Here is a 25,044-nt window from a genome sequence, read left to right on the forward strand (position 1 = left end):
TATTCTGTGTGCTTAAGTTATTTTTGGTTTGTTGGTTTATTATTATTATTTTTTTTGCTTCAACCTCCTTCACTCCCCTAATAATTTCCTAAACTACTTTTTTACTTTGTTTAACCTCCCATCTCCAGTGGTCTTTACCTTCTTGCCCTGGAAAATCAAACAGCAGTCAAACACAGTGCAACCATTCACTATTTACATCTTCTTTTACCTCTCAGGATAATTTTATTTCAAGGCCAATTCCCAAATTAATGTCATCAGAATAACCATCTATCTCACTTTTCTTGTGTAAAAATCTTTTATGTTTTTTCATAGTAAATATAAAATTTTATTTCTTACTGCTATTTAGTCCACAAGCATACATACAATGGTCACTATTGTGCTTATAGCAAAAACCTGTCAAAAACTGGCTATTATCTGTCTTAACTATCACAAAAAATTTCTATGATCTCTTCTCTAAGATAACACATAGAGATTTTCGATGTCTCATTTATATGCACTCCATTAAAATTAAGTTTTCATTTTATTCTAATTGAAAACAGTAATATAGAATAACCTAATATTGGGGCATTCTCATAATCTTGTAAACATGAGTTTGTACTTTTTAATAGATAGAATGGAGGAATAAAGGGTTAAGTCCACGTTTTCTAATTCAAAAATCAGTTATGTGTGATTAGCATCTGTAAGTCAATAAACAGTGGCTACCTTCTGTGTTAGGATGTAACTACAAGGCCCATTAATTCATGCCCTCTGACTAGCATTTTTTTGTATTTCCTCTTCTGACCATTTCACTCTTTTCTATTATTCAGATATGTCACAGGATCTTATTTCACAATAACAGGTCAACCGGGTTTCATGAACTTGATTGAATTTCACTTACAGTTCGGCCAGGAATTCCTATCCCTGGGGGGCCTATATCACCTGGCGAGCCTTGGACACCTGGCAGTCCTCTCTCCCCCTGTGCAACGAGATGCTTCTATTAGTGAGAGGCTTGAGGGACATGAATTTTCAAGGCACATTCTGCAAGTTATTAATTCTTTAAAAATTATCTTTGATATTTTACCTTTGGGCCTCGTGGACCAGGTACCCCAGGATTTCCATCTAATCCCTAAAAAATAAGAAAATGAGGTGAATATATTTTATTTTTCTAAAAAGTTTACTTACATCTTAGGAGTTATAACTCAAAAATATTTCATTGCTCTTTATCTTTTTTGCATAAACCTTTTTTCTGTAAAAGAATAAGAAAGAGGGAATATAAATTTTACTAGGTTATAAATCTTGTATAGTTACTTTAAAATATAAGATGTTTTCATCTTTAAAATGAGGCATCTGATATTGAGAACTCTTTATTATTATTATATAAAAGGTCAAAGGGGATGAGGGAAAAAAGGCATATGAAATAGGCATATGGGTTAGCAGCTTTCTATGTCCTGGGATTAGCCCTGGCCACAAGGACTTTTTCTTTTTAACTGATGACTGCCTATGGCCATATATGCAGAGCCTCTAGAAAGGAAATTTCAAGCAGTTTGTTTGTTTTAACATTGTCCAAGGAAGGTTCATGTTTTAAAACTAACATACCTTACTAGGCTTCTTAGATCCCTAAAGAAGATTCGGGGGGTGGGGTGGGGCTATAAATCTTCCAAAATTGTATGTAAAATGGTGCGTATATGTGCATTGTCTTCAGAAGAGAGACCTTTGTTTGTATCAAATTTCCAAAAGGATTAGAACTCTGATCTAAAGAATAACATGAATGCTTCTTTTTTTCTGTAGACCTAAACTTATTCCTATACTTGTGATCAGAAACAGGGAGTACAAAAACAGTGATTAATCAGCTTTCAAAGGAAATATTAGTAAAAGTGTTGCTACTTACTGGTTCCCCTGGCAGGCTTTTTCCTGGAGGACCAACCTCACCTTTTGGACCTGGAAGGCCTGGAGGACCTGTAATCCCACCTGGGTCTCCCTGAGGAAACAAGGTAAGATTCTCACTTCACAGCTCAGGTTCACGGTGGGTGATGTGGCAGCAACAGCTTCCATATTTTAAATTGTCATCAAGTCAGTCACACTGCATTCGCTCATTCACTCATTTCACAATGTACACTGAGCACCCAATCCACACAGACACTGCTCTCCTAAGTGCATCTGGATCTTGTGGAGAGCTATGTTAGAAAAAAGTATGGTCTCCTGAAATGTATGTAAGTGAATAGACAGATGCACAGAAGGGAAAATCTATTCTTCATATAATTTTTACATTTTCTTTAAGTTATTCTCAAGTAATGGTTCAATATTAATATACTAGTTTCTTGTAGACATCAAGAAATGTGCCACAAGATTGAGACTTCTTAGGTCTATACCTATAGCTGAGCATAAAGCAGACTTTTCAAGTTCTGAGATCTTCATCTCCACAGCAGTTCATTCTGTCGCATTGTGTACAGTGAACAACTCCAGAGAAACCATTCTGCACAGTCCATGTGAACATCTATCCCCTGTGCAGCCCCAGCCGCCACGTCCCGTCCATGTTCACTCCTCAAAGCCCTTATGATCCTGTCTCATACTCTTCCTCAGCTACTTAACATACAAAGGGAGTGAAACAGAAGCTATACCTTTTCTCCTTTAATGCCTTGTTTGCCTGGGATACCGTGTTCTCCAGGTAACCCCTAGAAAATTCAGAATTAAGGGCAAGAGCAATTAGAACATTTCTTATTGTAAAAACATTTCTATCTCTGAGTCTTTGTCAGGAGAACTAAATTTTAACATATGGGAATGTACTGATTTCGATCTCTTGGAGAGAGAAAAACATTAATGAAAGTATGTGGCTTATTGTTTCAAGTGAGGAAACCTGGATATAATGGAAAAAAATCTAAATAAGGGAGAACTTAACCAAATGCCCATCCATATTACTGCCCCAAATGGGATAAACAGAAAATATACTTCTACTTCAACTTGGCGGCAGAGGCATTTTATCTTTTTATTTTGTTCTCTTTATTATCCTAGTCCCTGTCATGTAACCTCATTTCTTATATATCCTGTGGTTCTGCCTGTGCCACCAGCATTTTGCTCTTTTTTGTAAGATCTCTCCATTAGGCTCACCTGCAGTGGTTCACCAAATGGCTTGGGGCACAACAAAAATGTTTTGCTCCGTGAACTGAATGTTCAAAGTAGCAAATGACCAAATGTGCTGAGGGATGAAACCCTGGAGGCTCAGTCTGGGAACATTGATAATAGAGCAAGATGTCAAGGGGTTGCTGCCAAAATGATGGGAAAAGGAGAGATTCTAACAGTTTCATGGAGCATAATCACATTGTCAGACACAGGTCAGTGTCTAAGAAGCATCTTCCTTGTTTTGCTCAAGTGAGGACTGATGGAGAGGTTTTGACTCCCAAGATGTCAGAAGGCCAGGGAACTTGTCCAAGGGACACAAGGCTGACATTAGGGAAAGGATAGAAAAGGAATGTTCTCTAGGCTAAATCACATGCTAGGCCACAACACAAGTCCTAATAAATATAAGAGAGTAGAAATTGTATCAAGCATTGTTTCTAACCAAAATGGTATGAAATTAGAAATCAATTACAGGAATAAAAATGGGATAAACACAAAAACATGGAGACTAAACAACATGCTACTAAAAAACCAGTATGAAAATGAAGAAATCAAAAGAAAATCAGAAAACACATCAAGACAAGTAAAAATGGAAGCACTGCTTTCCCACATCTATGGGGTATAGCAAAAGCAGTTCTAAGAGGAAAGTTTGTAGTGACACAAGCTAACTTGAGAAACAAGAAAAAAATCTCAGATAAAAAAACCGAACCTACCAACTGAAGGAATTAGAAAAAGAACAAGCAAAATCAAAAGTGTGCAGAAGGACATAACAAAGATCAGAGAGGAAATAAATGAAATAAAGACCAAAAGCCACCAAACAATAGAAAAGATCAATAAAGCAAACATCTATATTTTTTGAAAAGATAAACAAAAGTGGTAAACTTTTCATGAGAGTTCATCAAGAAAAAGTGAGAGGACACACATAAACAAAATAAGAAATGAAAGATGAGAAATAACAACCATTACCACGAAGATACAAAAAAATAATAAAAGAACACTACTGTTATATGCCAACAAATTGGACAACCTAGAAGAAGTAGACAAGTTTGTGGAAACAAAATCTCCCAATACTGAATCAGGAAGTAATAGACAATCTGAACAGGCTGGTCACTGTGGTGAAATTGAGTTTATAATAATAATTATAAAATTACAGAAAGTAAATAACTGGAACTGGACAGCTTCACAGATGATTTCTACCAAACATATAATGAAGAGCTAATGCCTATCCTTCAAGATTACTAACAACTAAAGGGGAAGAAACACTCCCAAATTCATTCTATGAGGCCACTGCTACTCTGATACCAAAACCACACCAAAAAAGAAAGTTACAGTCCAATACCACTGATGAAGGACTTCCGTGGTGGCTCAGTAGTAGAGAATCTGCTTGTCAAGCATAAGACACAAGTTTGGTCCTTGGGTTGGGAAGATCCCCTGGAGAAGGAGATGACAATGCACACCAGTATTCTTGTCTGGGGAATCCCAAGGACAGAGGAGCCTATTAAGTTACAGTCTGTGGGGTCTCAAAAGAGTTAGATATGACTTAGGGACTAAATAACCAACAACACCTCTGATGAATACAGATGTGAAAATCCTCAACAAGATATTAGTGGCAAACTGAATTCAATAATATATAAAAGTAATCACATAGCACAATCAAATGGGATTTATTCCAGGAATCCAAGGATGTTTCAATATCCATGAAGCAATCAATGTGATATACCACATTTACAAAAGAAATGATAAAAATCATGATAATCTCAAAAGGTGCAGAAAAAGCGTACATCCACTCATGATAAATGCTCATCCAAGTTGGTATAGAGGGAACATATCTCAATATTATAAACACCATTTATAACAAACTCAAAGCTAACATCATATTCAGTGGTGAAAAGCTTGAAAACTTTTCTTCTAAAATCAGGAAGAAAACATGTACACCCACTCTCATCACTTCTATTTAACATAATATTAGAAGTCCTAGCCATAGCACTCAGAAAAGGAAAAGAAATAAAAGGCATCCAAATTGCTGTGATTTACATCAGTGTTCTGCTTGATTTCCTCTAAGAGTTTTGTAGTTTCTGGTTTTACAAGAAGGTGGAGTGCTGAAGAACTGATACCTTCGAACTGTGGTGCTGGTGTAGACTCCTGAGAGTCCACTGGACAACAAGAAGACCAACCAGTCAATCTAAAGGGAAATCAACCCTGAGTACTCATTAGAAGGACTGATGCTGAAGCTGAAACTCCAGTATTTTGGTCATCTGATGCAAACAGCTCACTCATTGGAAAAGTCCCTGATGCTGGGAAAGACTGAGGACAGAAGGAAAAGAAGGCATCAGAGGATGAGATGGCTGAATGGCATCACTGATGCAATGGACATGAACTTGGGTAAACTTTGGGAATGGTGAGGGACAGAGAGGCCTGGTGTGCTGCAATCCGTGGGGTCACAAAGAGTCAAACATGACTTGGTGACTGAACAATGGCAATCTTTTCTCCATTGTAAGGGCATCCAAATTGGAAAGAAATAACTAAAACTGTCACTATTTGCAGATGACATATTATATATAGAAAACCCTAAAGTCTCCACCAAAAGAACTATTAGAACTAATAAATGAATTCAGTAAACCTGCAAGATATGAGGTTAATATACAGAAATCTGTTGCTTTTCTATATATTAATAATAAACCATCCAAAAGAGAAAGCAAGAAAACAATTCCATTTAAAACTGAATGAAAAAGAATAAAATATCTAGAAAAAACTTTACCAATGAGGTGAAAAAACTATACTCTAAAAACTATAAAACACTGATGAAGAAAACCAAATAAGATATAAAGAAATGGAAAAATACTCTGTGTTCATGGATTGGGAGAATTAATACAGTTAAAACATCCATACAACCCAAAGCAATCTACTGATTTAATGCAATTCCTATCAAAGTAACCAAGATATTTTTCACAGAACTAGGAGAAATAATCCTAAAATTAATATGGAAGCACAAAAGATCCCTAATGCCAAAGCAATCTTGAGAAAGAAAAACAAAGCTGGAAATATCATACTCTCTGACTTCAGACTATGCTACAAAGCCACAGTAATCAAAACAGTATGGTACTGGCACAGAAACAGACACACAGCTTAATGTGACGGAATGGATAGCTCAGAGACAAGCCAAATAATGGTCACTTAACTTATGACAAAGGAGGCAAGAATATACAGTACAGAAAAGACAGCATTTTCAATAAGTGGGAAAACGGAACAGCTACATATAAAAGAATAAGTTAGAACACTTTCTCAAACTATATACAAAAATAAACTCAAGCTTAATTAAAGCCTCAAAGATAAGACCTGAAACCATAGAACTCCTAAAAGAAAAAATAGGCAGAACACTCTTTGACATAAATTTTAGCAATATATTTTAATCTGTCTCCTAAGGCAAAGGAAACAAAAGCAAAAATAAACAAACTAATTAAACTTAAAAGTTTTTGCATGGCAAAGGAAACCATGGACAAAATGAAAAGACAGCCTACTGAATGGAAGAGACTATCTGCAAATGGTATGGCTGATAAGAGGTTACAACTCAATATTAAGAAAAACAACCTGCTTAAAAAACGAGCAGAAGACCAGAATAGACATTTTTCCAAAAAGACATACAGATGGCCAACAGGCACATGAAAAGATGCTCCATACTGCTAATCATCTAGAGAAATGCATATCAAAACCACAGTAAGGTATTACTTCACACCCATCAGAATTGCTATCACCAAAAATTCCGCAAATAACAAATGTTTGAAAGGATGTTGCAAAAAGGGAACCTGAATACAATGCTGGTAGGAATGAAAATTGGTACAGCCACTAGAGAAATCATGATAGAGGTTCCTCAAAATCTAAAAGAGAATCACCTAATGACTCAGCAACCCCTCTCTTGGTTATATATTCAAAGGAAATAAAAACAGTAATTCAAAAAGATACATGCACCTCAGTGTTCCTAGGAGCATTATTTACAATTATTGACAAGATATGGGAGAAACCTAAGTGTCCATCAACAGATAAGTGGATAAGAAGATATCATATATATATATACATATATATATATATATATATAGTGGAATGCTACTTGATCATAGAAATGAAAGAAATTTTGCCATTTGCAATAGTGTTGATGGACCTAGAGAGTATTGTGCTTTAGGAAATGTCAAAGACAAATATTGCATGTTATCACTATATGTGGAATATAAAAATAAAATGTGGAATAAAATAATAAAATAAAAATAATTCCACATAAAAATAATATGTGGAATATAAAAGTAAAATATAAAAAATAAAATGAATGACTATAACCATATGTAACAGACTCACACATATAGAGAACAAACTAGTTACCAGTGGGAGAAAGGGAAGGGGGGAGATAGACGAAAGGGATTAAGAAATACAGACTATTGTGTGTAGAATAAATAAGCAAGAAGGGTATATTGTACAACACAGGGAATTTAGCCATTATTTTGCAGTCACTTTAAATGGTATATAATCTATAAAAATACTGAATTATTATGATGTACACCTGAAACTAATACTGTAAATCAAGTATAATCCAGTAAAAAGAGAAAAACAGTGCATTTAAGGGGTGTGAGGATATATATGTGTGTGTGTGTGTGAGAGAGAGAGAGAGAGAGGGAACTGTGAGTCCAGTAAAGCTAGGCTATAATGCACCTGAGGACCTTTTTATAATTGCACTATAGAAGTATTTTCAGCCAAAAGATCTGCCCCCTTTTTGGAGACTTCTGCAAGAATACAACAATAGAAGCTTAGGAAATGTCTTTCTTGAATGGAGAATTTAATGAAAAGTCATGTATAATGATGTATAGTGGAAATGTTAACCTGGGTTTTAAAGACTGATTTGTTAGGTTAATAATATTCAAAAGGATCTCACATAACTAAATGGAGATATGAGCCTTCTCAACAGCCTCTGACAATAGGTGTAATCAGTTTCAGTGGTAGAGATGACCCATGCTCTTGGAAAATGCAGTATAACTCATCTGCATGAACAGATGCTGACATTCTCTAAAATGACACATGCATCTACTATACATACAATATCTCCTGGTGGTCCTCTGGGTCCCACAGAGCCTGCAGGTCCTTGCTGACCCTAAAATAGAAGGAGATATATACTTTAATTGTGCTAAAAATAGAGTCTGTACCTGATATACATAAAATGTGGTGTGACCTGTATCTATAGAAAAGTATCCAGGCTTCACTGAAATGTGCTTTGGGCTTACAGTTTCAAGACATTGTCACTTAAATGAGTCTGTTCTCATGCGGGTTTGATGCTTGGGTTGGGAAGATTCCCCTGGAGGAGGAAATGGCAATCCTTTCCAGTATTCTTGCCTGGAAAATCCATGGACAGAGGAGCCTGGTGGGCTACAGCCCATGGGGTCTCAAAGAGCCGGACACGGCTTAGCAATGAGCACATGTGCATGTTCTCACGAGTAGATGAGGTCTGGATAACTCGCCATACACACAGGTGGGGGCACATTACACCAATCCTTGTGCCTCCTAGCAGTGGGCCTCCTTTGGGACAGTCCTATAGAATCCCTTGTGGGAAACTCAAGCGCCTGTGGGCTGCAGAATTTGGGCTTAGGAAATTAAATCCTGCTCTCTTTAAGGAAACAGGGTCATAGATGTGACTCGTATTTTTTACTCTTAAAGCTTTCAGAGATGCTATTGTGCATACAGTCTGAAAAGTACTTGAAGATCCTATTGTGACCCAAAAGACAGAGGTACCACATGTGTAACGATACGGGAGTGTACCAACACAGGGGTCAGTACGGGAGTGCGTCTGTGGGGGAATCGCTATGAAAACATGATAAAGTCCCTGACATTTGTGATGAAAGTGAGTGGTACATCAGAGCTCCTTGTTTTACACAGAAATGGCTATACCTTCAAAACAACTTTCACATGTACCTTTAGTCCTGGGCTTCCAGTTACACCAGGTGGACCAGGATCTCCAGGCTCGCCCTAAACATATGGGTGGGAAAGAAATGGTTACTTTAATTTTCACAATCTCAATATGTTGGAGATGCAAGAGAAGGCTGTCAGGGGATTACCTTTATTCCTTGTGATCCTGTTATTCCAGGTTCTCCCTGTAAATGAAATAATCACCATCCATGTGTTTAAATTCAGATGGAGGACAGGGTCTCTAATGCTACAATTCATTTACACTTTCATTAGCTGACATGCAATAAAAGAGGAAATTACGGAGACATGATGAAGTCAAGAAGGGTTCATCCTAAAACATGATTTAAAATAATAATTGCTAATAAACAATAATTTCTTATTTTTCTTTCTTCTCTGTAACAGTTCTTCCCCAATCTCACTTCTGACACTGAAATCATCATGGTACATTAGCAGTCACTGTGTCCTCTACTCAATTGACAGTTATGGTTTGTCACCAGCTAATCCTACAGTTCAGAGAAATAAAACTTCAGATAAGGGTGAAAAAGAAAGAGTAGAATTTAAGTTGATATGTCATGGAGGTTCTACTATCAGGCGTATGTATTTAATGAAACAAACAAACAAAAAATTAAGGTTATACAAAAGAGTACAAAGTTAGCCACAAAGAGTTCACTTTAATTAAATTATTTCCCATGACTTAATCACTGAACCTTTTTTTTTTTCTTTTGGCTGTTCCACAGGATCTTATTTCCCAGAGTAGAGATCAAACCTGCACTCCCTGGACTGGAAGCTTGGAGTCTTAACCATTGGACCACCAAAGTGGATCTATCATTGAGCCTTTTGATAAAACCATCCTGTTTGGTAAATCCAATTTATAGCATTAACAAAAATTTTGGAAAAACTGTATCTTACACAATAATTTTGTACTTTAAATATCCTTGGTGAATATCTTTCATTACATTCATGTCCAATCACAAACAGTAATGTGTTACAGAAAATAAACACTATCTGAATTACATGTTGAAGTATTATCACATGATAAAACTTAACAAGGTTTAAAATTTCATACTTATCAAAATAAAAGAGTCAAAATTCACAGAGGAAAAAGAACAATGCTCAGGGAGCTTATCTTATCAAATCTATTAGGCTCTAAAGTAAACATGATAGAAATCAGACAGGAAGAAATCAATGAAATAGAAAACCCAAGATAGTGATAAAACATCTACTTACTTTATCTCCCTTTTCACCTTTTGTAAAGGGTTCCCCCTAAGAAAATGCATAGAGAAAGAATCAACTATAAACACTTTAAAAAATAACCTCTCCAAACCTGGATATGAACAAATCCTGCAGGTCAAACTCAGACCTCCGCTGCAAACATGTAATGACCCAGAATGTCACACTGTCTGCCTGTGCAGCTTAGAAGAACAATATGCACCTGAATTAGAAAACCCTTTAATATTCCCAAATGAACAGTAACTTAATCATCTTAATATTATTTTGAGAATCCTGAGTGCTTAACAAATTAGAATGTGGTCCAAGGCCAAAGCTTCCTTTGGTGTGGTTCAAAGAGAAGATGGTCACACACACACACACACACACACACACACACACACACACACATCCAAACAGAAGCAGACTGAATGTGAAGATAATTAAGTGATAAGTGGAAGGACATTCATTTGAATTCTTCCAGTTACTTAAGTTGGTGCTTAAAAAATATAGCCAGAGTTCTAAATTAGTGTTTAAAATTATAAAGTCATTACTGTAAAAATACATACTAATTTTCACTTTCCTTTTAATGAAAATGACATGAAGGGGTTAATTATTGGGTGAATAACAGTACAAGTCTGTGGAACTGATACTAGTTCTTGTTGCTGGGTTTAGGCTTGAAGGTTCTGGTGGGAGTCAAAGCTTTGAAGGAATGCATCTTATTATGCAACACGTTCCCCATGGTCACTGTGTTACTAACAACACAACCCCTCCTCAACACACACACACAGAGATGGGGAGGCTTCCCTATATTAGCTTCTGTTCTTGAAGGTACATATTGTGGTGTCATTTAACCTTCACTATCCTGCTGTGAGGGAGATATTGTCCCACTACCAGAATGAGAAGAGATTCAGAAAGGTTCTGAGTAACCCTAAGTTATTAATGTTTTTCCTAAAGCAGCATTCACCCACTGTATGTTCCCTGTTCCCTTGTTTATCTTGCCAACAAAATCTGTGAATGAAGACATATAATTCACCTTGATTATCATAGCATCTCTGGGGTACACTTCTGCTGTCCAATGAAATTTATTAAATTAGGGAATTTAAAGTTTTACAGATAATAATTGCTGACATTTATCGAATTCTTACAATGTATTAAACCCTGTTCTAATCACATTATATACATTAATACAATTAACCTCTTGGGTCAACAGGATAGTTACTATTAGTACATTCATTTACAGAGGGGGAACTGAGGCACAGGGAAGTGAATTCATTTCTCCAAGGTCACAAAGCCAGTAAGAAGTCATTGAGGATCTAAACCCAGGCAGCCTGGCTTCAATATCAGACTTTGCTTACTCAGTCTGTTTGATTTTATTTGTAATTTAATTGCTTTATTGTGTGAATTGAGTGAATGGATAATAAGACGGAAACCATACATTTTGAAACATTTTATTTCGCATCTGAAAGTCAAGGGAAAGGCTGAGGACCACTATTCGAGGCAGTGCTGCTCTCAAAGGTCCTGGTAAAGATTTGACCTTCAGATCACCATAAGGCGGTGAGTGGTTACTGAAAAAACTTCATACCTCATGACCCGGGGACTTCCGGGGGCCCTGTCTTCTCCCCCATGTCTCCAACCTCCCTGCAGTTACGTGGGGCAAGCTGCTGATTCTGACTGTGAAATGTGTGCGGCAGGGGTGCGGGGCACTTGAAGGCTGAGGCGTGCGGAGACCATTCACCACGCTCCAGTCCTCTGTCCTGGCAGTGGCGGTTGAGAAGTTTGTGCCTATCAGAGGGCATAGCTCCCTGGTGCTTACCAGCCTGCTGACTGGTTACTGAGGGTCGTGTGGAGCAGGACACCCACTCCCCACCAACCACACTGGCTGGGCAGTATGAGCAAGAGGAAGCTTTTCTTGGGGTGAAACCACAGAAATTTTAGGGTTAATTTGTTACTTAGCATAACCTACCTACTCTGACTAATATGGCCCCATATCTAGCCAACATGATTAAATCTCTTATTGAATAGTTTCTATATATTTGATACATAGAGAGTTTTATTTATATTCTTGCATTTCAGTCTTAATTCTAAAAATCAATTCAATTTTTAAGATAGGAGATGAAGTTAATGAGATGTGAGCAATGGGCTGCATTGCTTTTGAAACTGCTTGTTTCTGATTATATTACATTACTTACCTCACTGATTATTTAGAACCTCTGCCAAGCCACAGTGACTAAAGTAACTTCTAGTTGGGGGAGAAAAAGCAAAACCAGGAGCCTGGTTGTCTAGAGAGCTGATATTTTGTTTTAATTCCGGTGGCTACTACCTGGGGCAAGTCATTTACATTTTGTAGACTCTTTTTCCTTATTTATAAAATCCTGGGGTTCAACTAGATGACATTTTCACTCCGATATCTAACCTAATCATGTAGTAAATGTCCTGTAACAGGGGACAAACTGCCATTTAAAGTACCACTCAGGCTCAGAGTTCAGATTTGGATGAAGATTATTCTTCTGTTTGGACCTTCTGGTTATCATGTTAAGTTCAGATCCTGTTCCAGAATAGAAAGGCTGAGACCACAGAGAGCTAGACTGCTTTACTAGTGATGTGACATTTGTGTTTTTTCCTGTGGGAAGCTGGGAGAAAGGCAGGCAAAGATGTATTAACACAAGGAAGGTGGGATAATTCACAGCTTAAGAGGGAACTGACAAGGAGGAGAGCTGGGAGGGTAAGGTAGATGGGGAGAAAGGCGGTCTCAGGGGTGGGCCTTGGTAACAGGACAGAAAGCTAAGGGAAACTTTCATGAACTGTGAAATCCCCCAGTTCTTGCTACTCATAGCACGGCCCAGCATCCACAGCCTGGAGCACAGCCTGAGTGTGTTGAGAAATACACCTGCTCAGTCTGAAAGCGGCTCTTTTGCCCCTTTCCTGCTTCCCCATTTCTGTTCCCCTCTGAACTTAAGAGAACCTAAATATAAAAATGAGATCACCAAGCAATTGGAACTAACTCCTGACTTATGCTGTCCTGAATGCACACCATACCTTGCCTAAGCTATTAATTTTTTCCTAGATAAAAAAGAATGAAGAATTAGACCGTTAAAAAATGACTAGCTCTCTCCCTCAATGGCCCCCTTGGTAATCCTGCAGGAGATCATGCATCAAGATCACATTTGAAGAGATAGTCAGCCAGTTTGCACTCAAAGGAAAAAAGATTCAGATTCCAACCTCTTGCCTCAGTGTTTCACTGAGGTTCTTGCTGCCCTGCCCCCCTCCCCACTCTTTTCCCTTTAAAAACTGTCCTGGCTGAAAAGAATCTTGGGAGTTGGTCTCAGGACATGAGTCCACCTTCTCCCCAGGTTGCGAGCTTTTCTGATTACAGCACCTTTCCTGCTGACACTTGCCTCTGCAACTGTTGGCTTATGCGCAGTGAGCAGCTGAACTGAACTTGAGTTTGGTAATAAACCGCTACCCAGACCTGCTGAATTAGGATTAGCATTTCAAAAGGATCTTCAGCAATTCAAGTTCACATTTAGTCTGAGAGGCACTGCTCTAATCCACTCAAATTTCTCTTTTTGCTCTACAAGTCCCAGCTATTCCAGTAGAATTTTAGTAAATCTTAGGTCCTGGTTTGCCACGCAGCATGTGGAAATTAAAAGAAGGTGTCAGTGCTCCAATGTGGAGGGGAGACAGGGTGGGGGCAAGGGGCAGATAAGAGGTGAGGAGAGGTGCCCCTAAGTGTGGAGTTATAGGAGTCAGCTGGCAGATGGAAGGCACAGCAGACCCCACGCTGATTTGTGGGAGAGAGGAGATTTCCTAGAAAGTCTTGGAAGTCTCAGGCATGGAACCCCAGTGAGGACTGTTACTGGTTTGGACAGAAAACCAAAGGCAAGAGTGACCCCTGAAGGAGGAGAACTTCGGAGCACAAGGGGGACAGCATGAACTCTAAAGCTGTCAGAACAATGACTATCATCGCCAAAGATGTTTTATTTTTAAAGCTGAAGCACAAGGAGAATTTGACTTTGTGATATTAAATACTCTTCATATTGTTCCCATTTGGCAGGCATGCAGGCATTTTAGTGACCTCTTCATTTTTATCTCTGGCCAACCAATAATCTCTGTTCATCCCAGCAAGGGAAGAGGTAAAAGTTAATTTTTTTAAGTGTTACATTTTTTTTTAACAAAGATGAAACATTAGTTAAGTCATTCTTGCTGATTCTGGCGGGCTGCTGTGGGGTTTTGGTTTTTTTTTTTAAGCAGAATTAAAAAATATATATTTTTGTAATTAGGATTCATGTCATCTCTTTAGGTAGTCCCATTTGAATATAAATGATACTGAAGGTACTTTTTTCCACCAAAAGAACTAAATTTTGGAAGAATCTGGCCTCAGTAATATTTAAGAAGTCATTTTGACCTATAAAAACCTAAGAATAACTTCAGAGACTACACTGAGAGTAATTGTTTGAGCAAAGATAAACGTCTTTATTTATTTATTTTTTATAAATTAGCCCTTTTGATATGCTGATTTTATTATTCATTTTAGCTATTATCTTTAGTTATAGCAGGACAGCTTAGTGATTTTTAAACCCTGGGTTGTGGAATCAGCCTGCCTAGGAGTGATTCATGGTTTCAGTACTTCCTAGCTTAGGGACCTTAGGGAAGTTACTTAACCTTTCTGTGCCTCGGTTTCCTCATCCGAAGGATGGGGATTTTTTTTTTAAATGAACGAAGTGAGGTAATACGTGTAAAAACTTAGTACCTCATTTAGAGAACATGACCAAATATCTGATCTATTGTTCCTTATGCCAGGGACAACCAACGCACATGGAATTGGGGCTGATTAAGAAAAATATCTTAATTCTATCTTTTGAATATTCTCCCTCTGCTCTCAAAGCTAAAATACTTACAGATTCTCCCTTTTCACCTTTAGGGCCAATAGATCCTGGAAATCCTGGCGGTCCAGTTTCACCCTTTCAAGAAAAGCAGAAGACAGTTTTGCATGAGGCTAGGTGAGTCCTGTTGTGACCTTCAGGGTGGCAGCACAACTTGTACCCTTCTAACAATGGAATTTAACTATTAACCCCCAAGGGGCAGTTGGAAGCTCTGAATCCAGTAGGTTACTCGCATAATAACGTGTTTATCAGCACTCCACAATGCCTTTAGGTCTTTTAGAAATCCACTATTCATTATGATTTTTAAAATTAATGTGAGACAAAAGTCAATTATTTTTCAAGCAAAGAATATTTAGAGAAAATAATTATAATTATGCTCTGCTGCGCCAAAAAAAAAAAAAAAAAAATTGTGGCCTTAAAGACATCATGTTGTTTAACTGACACAGTAATCCAAATTCATTTTATTTCAGATATTTCTTTCTTTTTTCAAGTAGGGGAAGATATAGGAGGAAAAAGACGTCTCTCCACTGTTTCCAGCACTCATTCACCACTGTTCTCTTGCAAAGAAGGCCTTCTTGATGGGACATATAAAGACTATTTTGAGAAAATAAAATTTTAGAAATAATATTTGTGGTAAGGAAATGTACCACTAATTAAACGATAGAGATGTTTCAGCGTTGTGCTTCCATTTACTATTAACCAACAACCCTGAATGCCACACAATTGTTAAGTGCAGCCATTAGAACGTATGTAGGGCTTTCCTGGTGGCTCTTGCCAATGCAGGAGACAAGTGTTTGAGCCCTTGATCAGGAAGATTTCTTGGAGAAGGAAATGGCAACCCACTCCAGTTTTCTTGCATGGAAGTCCCACGGACAGAGGAGCCTGGCAGGCTGCAACCATGGGGTTGCAGAGTTGGACAGAACTGAGTGACTAGCAACAACTAGAACGTATATAATGCTGGGTTGATTTCCAACCCCAAGAGCATTTTTGCAAAACAGTGTTCATCATTGCATTTCCAAGCATATAGCTTTTCTGCCCCTTGTATCTTTTTTATTTCAGAAAAAGATACAAAAAAGATAAAGTTGAATATGTCAAACCTCCATGGACAAGGCACCCACCCAAGATGGAAGAAAAAAAACCTTAAAGTCAAAGAGGAAATTTCATATTCCCTCTCTATTTCTGTGCCAGAGAGAGTCACTGTTATGAATTTAGTACTTACATTTTCAGTCTACATTTTTGTACTTTTACTGCATATGTGGAACCATAAAGAGTATGCTATTCTGGATATTTAAAACAAATTTTATAAAAGCCACTGGTTAATCTTGTATATGACATTCTGTGACTTCTCCCCCAACTCAATGTGGTTTTTAATATCCATCCTCTTTTGATACATAGAGATCTAATTTATTCACTGAACCTTTGGATAGTATTATAGTGTGTTAATGGATCAGGGGTCATCTAAGCCCCACTCATGGGTATTTGGGCTTCCCATGGGGCTCAGTGGTAAAGAATACGCCTGCCAATGCAGGAGATGTAAGAGGCATGGGTTTGATTCCTGGGTTGGGAAGATCCCCTGGAGAATGGCAACCCACTCCAGTGTTCTTGCCTGGAAAATCCCATTGACAGAGAAGCCTGGTGGGCTTCAGTTTATGGGGTTGCAAAAGAGTCGGGCACAACTGAGAGGCTGAGCACAAATGGGCATTCTGTTGTCTTATAAACAGGGTTGCAATGAACATCTCTACACATGTCCCCTTGTGTGGATATGTTTATCTGTTTCTTTTGAAGCCTCAAACAGTCAGCCCTAAAGACACTGGTTTACTTTTATATTTCTATCCTAATCAGATCTTGTGATTTAGCTTAGAGGAAGAGGGAGTCAGTCATTCGTAATGGATAGACAATGTCTTTTTTTTTTTCAAGGAGGCTTCCAGATTTGTGGAATATATTTTGTAAATTTAATCTTCATTTATTAATACAAGTATTTTCCCTTATAGTGTACCATCTAAACATACAATGTAACATCAGTTTTAGACTTACCATATTGTAGGAGAATCCATTTTCCTACAGATAGTAAGTTCTATCCATAATGGTGGAGACATTAAGGGACTGATTGCTGTTGGTTTGACAGACTAAACAATTGGTCTTGTACAAGTGTTAGACTGTATAGAGTGTTGGCCTTCCTATCACCCATCTGATAGATGTTAAAAGCCTCAGTGCACTGGGGCAAAAATAAGCCCAGTAATTCAAGCCAGCTGCATAAAGTAAATGTAGAAATCAAGGAAAGGGTCTAGGAGTTACTCTAAAAGTCACATCCGCTTGATACAAAAATGAAAGGGGAGAGGAATATGCCTGAAGGAAGAGTAACTACGTTCACAGCTGCTAACTATTTAAAACAACGTATACAGGTCTCTACTGAAATGCAGAGGAAGGACCAGGCAGAGGCTTTGGTCCACCTCTGTTTGGTATGGAGGTATGGCTGGGCTTGGCAGAAGTCTTAGAGACCAGCTCCTCAATACAAAACTCTATAAACAAAAGCATTTCCCACCTGAATCTTAAACACATATGGAGTTGTTCTTCATATTTAAAATGGATGTTCAGTAATTTATGACTGTAATTATGAGTTGAAAGATCAGTGATGGATTTACTTAGCTTCGGGAAAGGCAGTCATTTAAATTGACACTCTGGATGCTATCTGAAAGGTCTGGTGGTGTTAAACCTCCATCTTTTTCCTCTGACAATTGCTCTAAAAGACACCACTAATTTCTCAGGGGTCCTTAGATATTCCACCTCCTGATTCTTCTGTCTCTATAAAGGAGCAGCTCTCCCCGACCGACTTGCAGATACATCATCCCATCACTGCATCCTGGCTTTGTCAGGAAGCTACAGAGCGGAGGTCATCATTTCAGTCCTGGCAGGTGGCTTGCACGGATGCCTGGGTCTCTATCAGCTGGTAGTATTTGTTGCTCTTTCTTCCTGTATCTTGAATCAGAACGAGGCTGCTAACCTAGCAGTGATTTGTGTCAATTCTATTGCTGTTTGTATTGACTTTGGTGTTTTACTGGAAGTGTGTGTGCATGCTAAGTCACTTCAGTTGTGTCCGACTCTGTGTAACCCTATGGACTGTAGCCTGCCAGGTTCCTCTGTCCACAGGATTCTTCAGGGAAGAATACTGGAGAGGGTTGCCATGCCCTTGTCCAGGGGCTCTTCCCGATCCAGGGATGGAACCCCTGTCTTTTATGTCTCCTGCATTGGCAGGCGGGTTCTTTACCACTTTGGGTTCCAAATGGTAGGCTGGCTTTGTGATTCTATTCTGCCAGCCGTGCGTTGAGAAGTGGAGTATGATATAGCAAAAGTCATGCATATGTTGAAATTGTACTTCTGGCTCAATCTTACATTCTACAACATAAATTGAATCTCTTCTCCATCAAAATTATGGTGGGAGAAGCAAAGATCATCAAGACTGGATGTTAAGTATGATAACTATGAATACCAAAAAGACATGAATGATACTCCATGAGAAGAAAGAAAGTTTAGAATGGGTGAGCAGTGAGGAACAAAGCGTTAGTGAGGGCTTAATATATGTCAGGCATTGTGCTTTGGGTAAGGTCATCTCATCTCATCTGATTTAAATCCTGCCATCAACTCTGTGTAGATATATTTTGCCCATTTCACAAACGAGTAAATTGAAGACCAGAGGACTGGAGTGTCTTTTCTGAAGAGACATAGCTGTTAATGGCACAATCAGCTTTTGACCCCAGAGCCCAGGTTCCTTCCATCATTCAATGGTTCTCAACCCTGGCTGCCGGGTAGAATCATCTGAAACTCTTCTAAATAACAGCAACATGAACCCCACTCCAGATCAACCAGAGACATGAGTTCTGCCCCACATCAGAGTCCTGGAGATGGGGCCCGAGACTGGTAATTTCCAAAAGCCCTCAGGGGACTCCAGTGCGCAGCCGAGGTTCAGAACCACTGGGGTCCACCAGGGTGCGAGCAAAGGTCTGAGGGAGCAGCTTGAAGGGGCCTCAAATTCTCACTACAGTGACCTCTGAACAGCATCACCAAGAATGGAAGTATAGACTCAGCCCAGGTATGGAGTGTGCACAGGCAGAAGTGATTCTGCTTCTCTAGCAAGGGTGGTCTTACGTTTTAGAAGTCATCCTATGCATTTTTTTTATGGGGACAGTCTTTCTCCTGTTAATTAAAATTCCTACAAATCATTTCACATGGGCATTTATATCAGGTACTGTATCCAGTTCTCTGTAGACTCCCCTGGGTATTTCTTTGGGTGGGAAGAGGGAACAGTCATGCCTCTGGCTTTTTCTAATTCCACTTAAGATTCTGAAGCAATTAGAAAAGATTTTGAGCCATAGAAAGTGTCCTTAGAGTTACAAATACACCTGTTTTACAGAATCAAATTTCTCAACATTGAGGTCTTCAGAATTCCTAAGGAACATGTGTTTCCTAATGAACAGAGCAAAACGGGAGCCAGCTGCTTTGTTTCAAGGAATGAATCATGATTTAAATACTTTAAAAGTGCCACAGCTCTCTTTGCTCAGCTGTCCTAAGTGACAAGCTCTTTTTTTTTTTACTCCTTAGTCTGCATGTGTCCTGCAGTAATTGCTTAAAATATAATGTGTTCGTTATGGTGGTGTAGGAATTCCATAAGCTATTTGGTTACAGGAAATAATGTTAATGTACTAGAAGTGCAATCCAAGACACATAAATGACATTACTGCTGTGTAATCAATTTTTAGGGATGTCTTTTTAAGAATGTCAAGGTTTTTATTTTTATTTTTTGCAGGAAATTTCATTTGCAATGGTCAGTCTATAAGAAGCTTCCCATTCTGTGGAGACTATCTCTAAGCAGTTTTTTTTTTTTCTTTCTGGTGACGGAGGTATGATTTTGTGAATAGATGGGCTGCATGGATTTATAAGGCACGGAAGTCATATTTTCTTGGATTCATGTTGAAATACCCTGCCCTCAATCATGAGAATTTTCACTGGGTGAATGAAGGAAGGGCGCACTCACAGGTCATGTTCCTGCAGAGTATTTTCAGTCCTATTCATCTCTGTCTGTGGATTTGATGTGCATTGTTTCTTGTGTCTTTTGTTTCTTTTTTAAATTGAAGTATGGCTGATTTACAATGTCATGTTAGTTTAAGGTGTACAGCAAAGTTGTTCAGTTTTACATACACATATATATCTGTATTTTCAGATTCTTCTCCCTTATAGGTTATTACAAAATATTGAATATAGTTTCCTCATTTTTTTTTCTTTTTCTTGACAATGGCAATTTCCCACTGAATCTAAGGTCATCACAATTGCAGGATCAAATAGAAGTGACACATCTTTTTGAGAAGGCAAGTGCATTTGTCATCTTCACAGCTAATATAATGAAACTCGTGAATGATGACAATGAGAAGGCAATGGAAATTCACCAGCGTTTTAATTTTAAAGCTGTTTTGAAATAATTATTTGGTTAAACTGCTACTGTACATGATAAAACCCCACCCCAAAATGCTCCCATGACAGCTTATGCTTGGATACTTAAGAGGACAGAAAAATAGCAAGCCTCAGGCATCCTGTCACAGGGCCTTTCAGATTGCTTTTGCCACCTATGCGGATCCAAGAAACATCTAACTATAAACTGAAACATGTGTCCTAATTTCATTTACCTGTGACAGTTATGTGACAGCTCTTTCCCCTCACTGTGGAAGTGTTCCCTTCTTGTGGTCAGCTACTCAGGGCTTCCAGGGGAGGCCGAGCTCAGTCCCGCTTGCTCAGGAGGCGGGGAGAGTGGCGCCCCCTGCAGGCTGACGTGGAACCTGCAGGGCAGTGGGGCTGCCCTGATGTGTGAATGTGTGAAGTGAAGTCGCTCAGTCATATCCGACTCTTTGTGACCCTGTGGACTGTAGCCCACCAGGCTCCTCTGTCCATGGGATTCTCCAGGCAAGAATACTGGAGTGGGTTGTGAATGTGTGAATTGGTATAAAAACCTAGATGTCTCTACTCACTCTGCAAATTTGATTACCTTCTCTCCTTTTAGAACACCAGCTCCATGTTCACCAACATTTCCCTGAGTAAACATGAAACAAAAATTTTTAAAAATCCATTTATTTTTAAAACAGTCCTTACTTTAACATAAAAATAGATAAGAGCACTGTAAAAGCTTTTATCCCATTTGCCTCTCTCACACTCTGTCAAATATTCCTGAAATATTTGCCTCTGTCAAACATTCCTGAAAAACTCTCACTTTTGAGACCCTACTTGTCCTCACTGTGACCTCCACCCTACCCGGTCAGGAGGTGACGCTGGAGAAACAGCACATCTCCAGGGGAGAATCAGCAAAAGTCCAAGCTAATGTCCGGAAGCCTCGTTTGGTTTTGATACAACTTTCAACACTAGTAGTGGTATCTTTGTTGCTCAGTGTAATGGATGTTCCATTATCGACCTTGCGGCTGCACTTGGTTCTCTCATGACTTGTATTACATGTACTCTGCTTCTTCTCCTGTCCCGCTGTCCGCTCCTCTCCAACCAGCTCCTCACTGGTCAAGCCTGGACCTCCTCGGGACCTCATCCAGCTCTCTTCTTGATTCAACCTTTTGTCCCAGGTACGCTTATCCATTCCGTGGCTGGGGCATTATCTACACCAGGACAGACAAATCTGTAAACCCAGCGCATGTTTCCCTTCTAGATTTTGACCCCTATATCTACTTATCTACTTGATGCGTTCATTTATAAATTCTAGAAGAGAGCTAGAGTAAGAAAGATAAGAGAATATCTCATTGTTAACAGCTGTTAGTCCAGAAGTGGGAGGATGATAATTAACTTCTTCCTAACATATCTCTGCAGTTTGACTTGTTAAAATGAGTAGTAATTTCATTTTATAATTGAAAAAAACTACATAAAGAAAGAAAGTCTGCATCCAACCTCTCCTGTCCATAGACTCTTTCTTTTTCCATCTAGGTTTCATCATTGACACGGCCTTCCTCTGCTCCTTAAGGACAGTGTCATCCAGTCTGGTGCCTCTGCCCTAAGTCTCTTCATTCCAGCTACCTCCACTGGAAGGCCACCAACACACCTTGCAGGATCATTATTGCAAAGGCTCCCTCATTGGCCCCTATAACCTCCTCTTGCTCCCCTGACACACATGTTCTCTACAGAAGGTCAGAATGTCAAGACATTCTGACTTCCTTTCTTCAAAACCTCAGCAAAGTCATATAAAGGGTCTTCTCTCAGCCCCTCAAATGGACCAGGATCCTTCTTGTCTCTCCCTGTAGTCTCCCGCTCTGTCCTCACCTCTTCATCTGGTTAGCAATGACTCAGATCTCAGCTATTATAAAATGCATTCTGAGGGTCTCCAGACAGGTTCCCCTCACACCTTCTCATTGGACATCATGTTTCTCCTTCTTAATACCAACTAACATTTAAAATTTTGTATTTCTTTAAAACTTCTTATGTTAGCATGTAAGACCTATGAGACCTGGAACTGAATGCCCACCCCATGCCTATAGCAGTACATAACATATAGGAAGCACTCAATAAATATTTGTTGAATAAATAAGCCAATCACTGTTGTTACAGTTTAACATTTTAAATGTGCCTTCATATTACTCATGCTACTCTAGTTAAAAAGAAGTCGTTTAGGGGATTCCCTGGTGGCTCAGTGGTAAAGAAATTGCCTGCCAATACAGGAGACATGGGTTCAATCCCTGATCCGGGAAGATCCCACATGCTTCAGAGCGACTAAGCTAGTGAGGCACAACTATTGAGCCTGTGCTCTATAGACCACAAACCACAACTGCTAAAGCTTGCCTGCCAGGAGCCCTTGTTCTGAAAAGAGAAGTCACTGCAATGAGAAGCCTGCACATGGCAATTAGAGAAGAGCCCACACAGCAGTGAAGACCCAGCACAGACAAAAATAAATAGATAAATAAAATTATTTTAAAAAATTGAAAAATAAAAATAAAATTTGAGGAGAAAGAGACTAAAACTTCTATTAAAAATAAGTAGTTTATAACTGCTGTTATTAATATTATTGGTCCTGTGATAGTCTCTCATTTTTCCTACTTACCTTTGATCTCAGATATCTAAATTGAAAACAAAAATTGTAGTCCCCAAATCTTAAGTTATAAATCATTTGCTATTGTTGTTCAGTCTCTTGTCATGTCTGACTCTTTGCTGCCCCATGGACTGCAGCAGGCCAGGCTTCCCTGTCCTTCACCATCTCCCAGGGTTTGCTCAAACTCATGGACATTGAGTCGGTGATACTATTCAACCATCTCGTCCTCTGTCATCCCCTTCTCTTGCCTTCAACCTTTCCCAGCATCAGGGTCTTTTTTAATGAGTTGAGTCTTCACATCAGGTGGGCAAAGTATTGGAGCTAGCTTCAGTATCAGTCCTTCCAATGGATATTCCAGGACTGATTTCCTTTAGGATTTACTGATTTGATCTCCTTGCAGTACAAGGGACTGTCACGAGTCTTCTCCAACACCACAGTTCAGAGGCATCAATTCTTTGGTACTCAGCCTTCTTTATGTTCCAACTCTCAGCTCCATACATGACTACTGGGAAAACCACAGCTTTGACTATATAAACCTTTGTTGGCAAAGTAATGTCTCTGCTTTTAAATATGCCGTCTAGGTTTGTCATAGCTTTTCTTCCAAGGAGCAAGCGTCTTTTAATTTTGTGGCTGCAGTCACCGTCTGCAGTGATTTTGGAGCCCTCCCAAAATAAAGTCTGTCACTGTTTCCACTGTTTCCCCATCTATTTGCCATGGAACCAGATGCCATGATCTTAGTTTTCTGAATGTTGCACTTTAAGCCAGGTTTTTCATTCTCCTCTTTCACTTGATGAAGAAGTTCTCTAGTTCCTCTTCTCTTTCTGCCATAAGGATGGTGTCCTCTGTGGCTTCATCCAGCCTGGCATTTTGCATGATGTGAAACATATAAGTTAAATAAGCAGGGTGACAATATATAGCCTTGATGTACTCATTTCCCAATCTGGAACCAGTCTATTGTTCCATGTCCAGTTCTAACTGTTGCTTCTTGACCTGCATACAAGTTTCTCAGGCGGCAGGTAAAGTGGTCTGGTAGTTCCATCTCTTGAAGAATTTTCCATTGTGATTCACACAGTCAAAGGCTTTGGCATAGTCAATGAAGCAGAAACAGATGTTTTTTATGGAATTCTCCTGCTTTTTCTATAATCTAATGGATATAGGCGATTTGATCTGGTTCCTCTGCTTTTCTAAATCCAGATTGAACATTGGAAGTTCTCAGTTCATGTACTGTTGGAAGTTTAGCTTGGAGAATTTTGAGTATTACTTTGCTAGCGTGTGAGATGAGTGCAATTGTGTGGTAGTATGAACATTCCTTGGCATTGCTTTTCTTTGGGATTGGGGTGAAAACCAACTTTTCCAGTCCTTTGGCCACTGCTGAGTTTTCCAAATTTGCTGGCATATTGAATGCAACACTTTAACAGCATCAACTTTTAGGATCTGAAATAGTTCAGCTGGAATTCATCACTTCCACTAGCTTGGCTCCTAGTGATGTTTCCTAAGACCCACTTAACTTCACACTCCAGGATGTCTGACTCTAGGTGAGTGATCACACCATTGCAGTTATCTGGATTATAAGATCTTTTTTGTATAGTTCTTCTGTGCAAGGATATATATGAAAGTGAGGTATGACACTCTGAGTCACATACATAAAGAATGACCAGTTACAAAATGGTAAGCTATTTGAGTGCAATCTGCACAGAAACATAAAAACTTTAGGAGTTTCCTGAAAATACTGCTATCTGGGCCTGGAGCCAATAACCATGCATAGCCCATCAGAGTCTCTGCCTGGCTGTGTTTGTGCTAAGATGTGTGGGGAAGGTGGAACATGCTTGGTCTAAGACAGTGGCCCCCAATCTT

The 25,044-nt window shown here is 39.0% G+C and overlaps 1 protein-coding gene across 1 annotated transcript in view; it reads right to left on the reverse strand.

Moving 5' to 3' along the window:
- COL19A1 (collagen type XIX alpha 1 chain) overlaps positions 1 to 25,044 on the reverse strand; it is a 417,733-nt gene that overhangs the window by 66,980 nt on the left and 325,709 nt on the right. Inside the window, exons 17-26 of the mRNA XM_043439611.1 lie at positions 21,160 to 21,204; positions 15,144 to 15,206; positions 10,264 to 10,299; positions 9,186 to 9,221; positions 9,043 to 9,096; positions 8,174 to 8,227; positions 2,598 to 2,651; positions 1,868 to 1,957; positions 1,061 to 1,105; positions 878 to 955 (exon numbers count right to left, since the gene is read on the reverse strand). Coding sequence (XP_043295546.1) covers positions 878 to 955; positions 1,061 to 1,105; positions 1,868 to 1,957; positions 2,598 to 2,651; positions 8,174 to 8,227; positions 9,043 to 9,096; positions 9,186 to 9,221; positions 10,264 to 10,299; positions 15,144 to 15,206; positions 21,160 to 21,204 — 555 coding nt within the window. The remainder of the gene's footprint in view (positions 1 to 877; positions 956 to 1,060; positions 1,106 to 1,867; positions 1,958 to 2,597; positions 2,652 to 8,173; positions 8,228 to 9,042; positions 9,097 to 9,185; positions 9,222 to 10,263; positions 10,300 to 15,143; positions 15,207 to 21,159; positions 21,205 to 25,044) is intronic.

Source organism: Cervus canadensis, chromosome 20 (assembly GCF_019320065.1).
Source record: "Cervus canadensis isolate Bull #8, Minnesota chromosome 20, ASM1932006v1, whole genome shotgun sequence".
Lineage (NCBI taxonomy): Eukaryota > Metazoa > Chordata > Mammalia > Artiodactyla > Cervidae > Cervus > Cervus canadensis.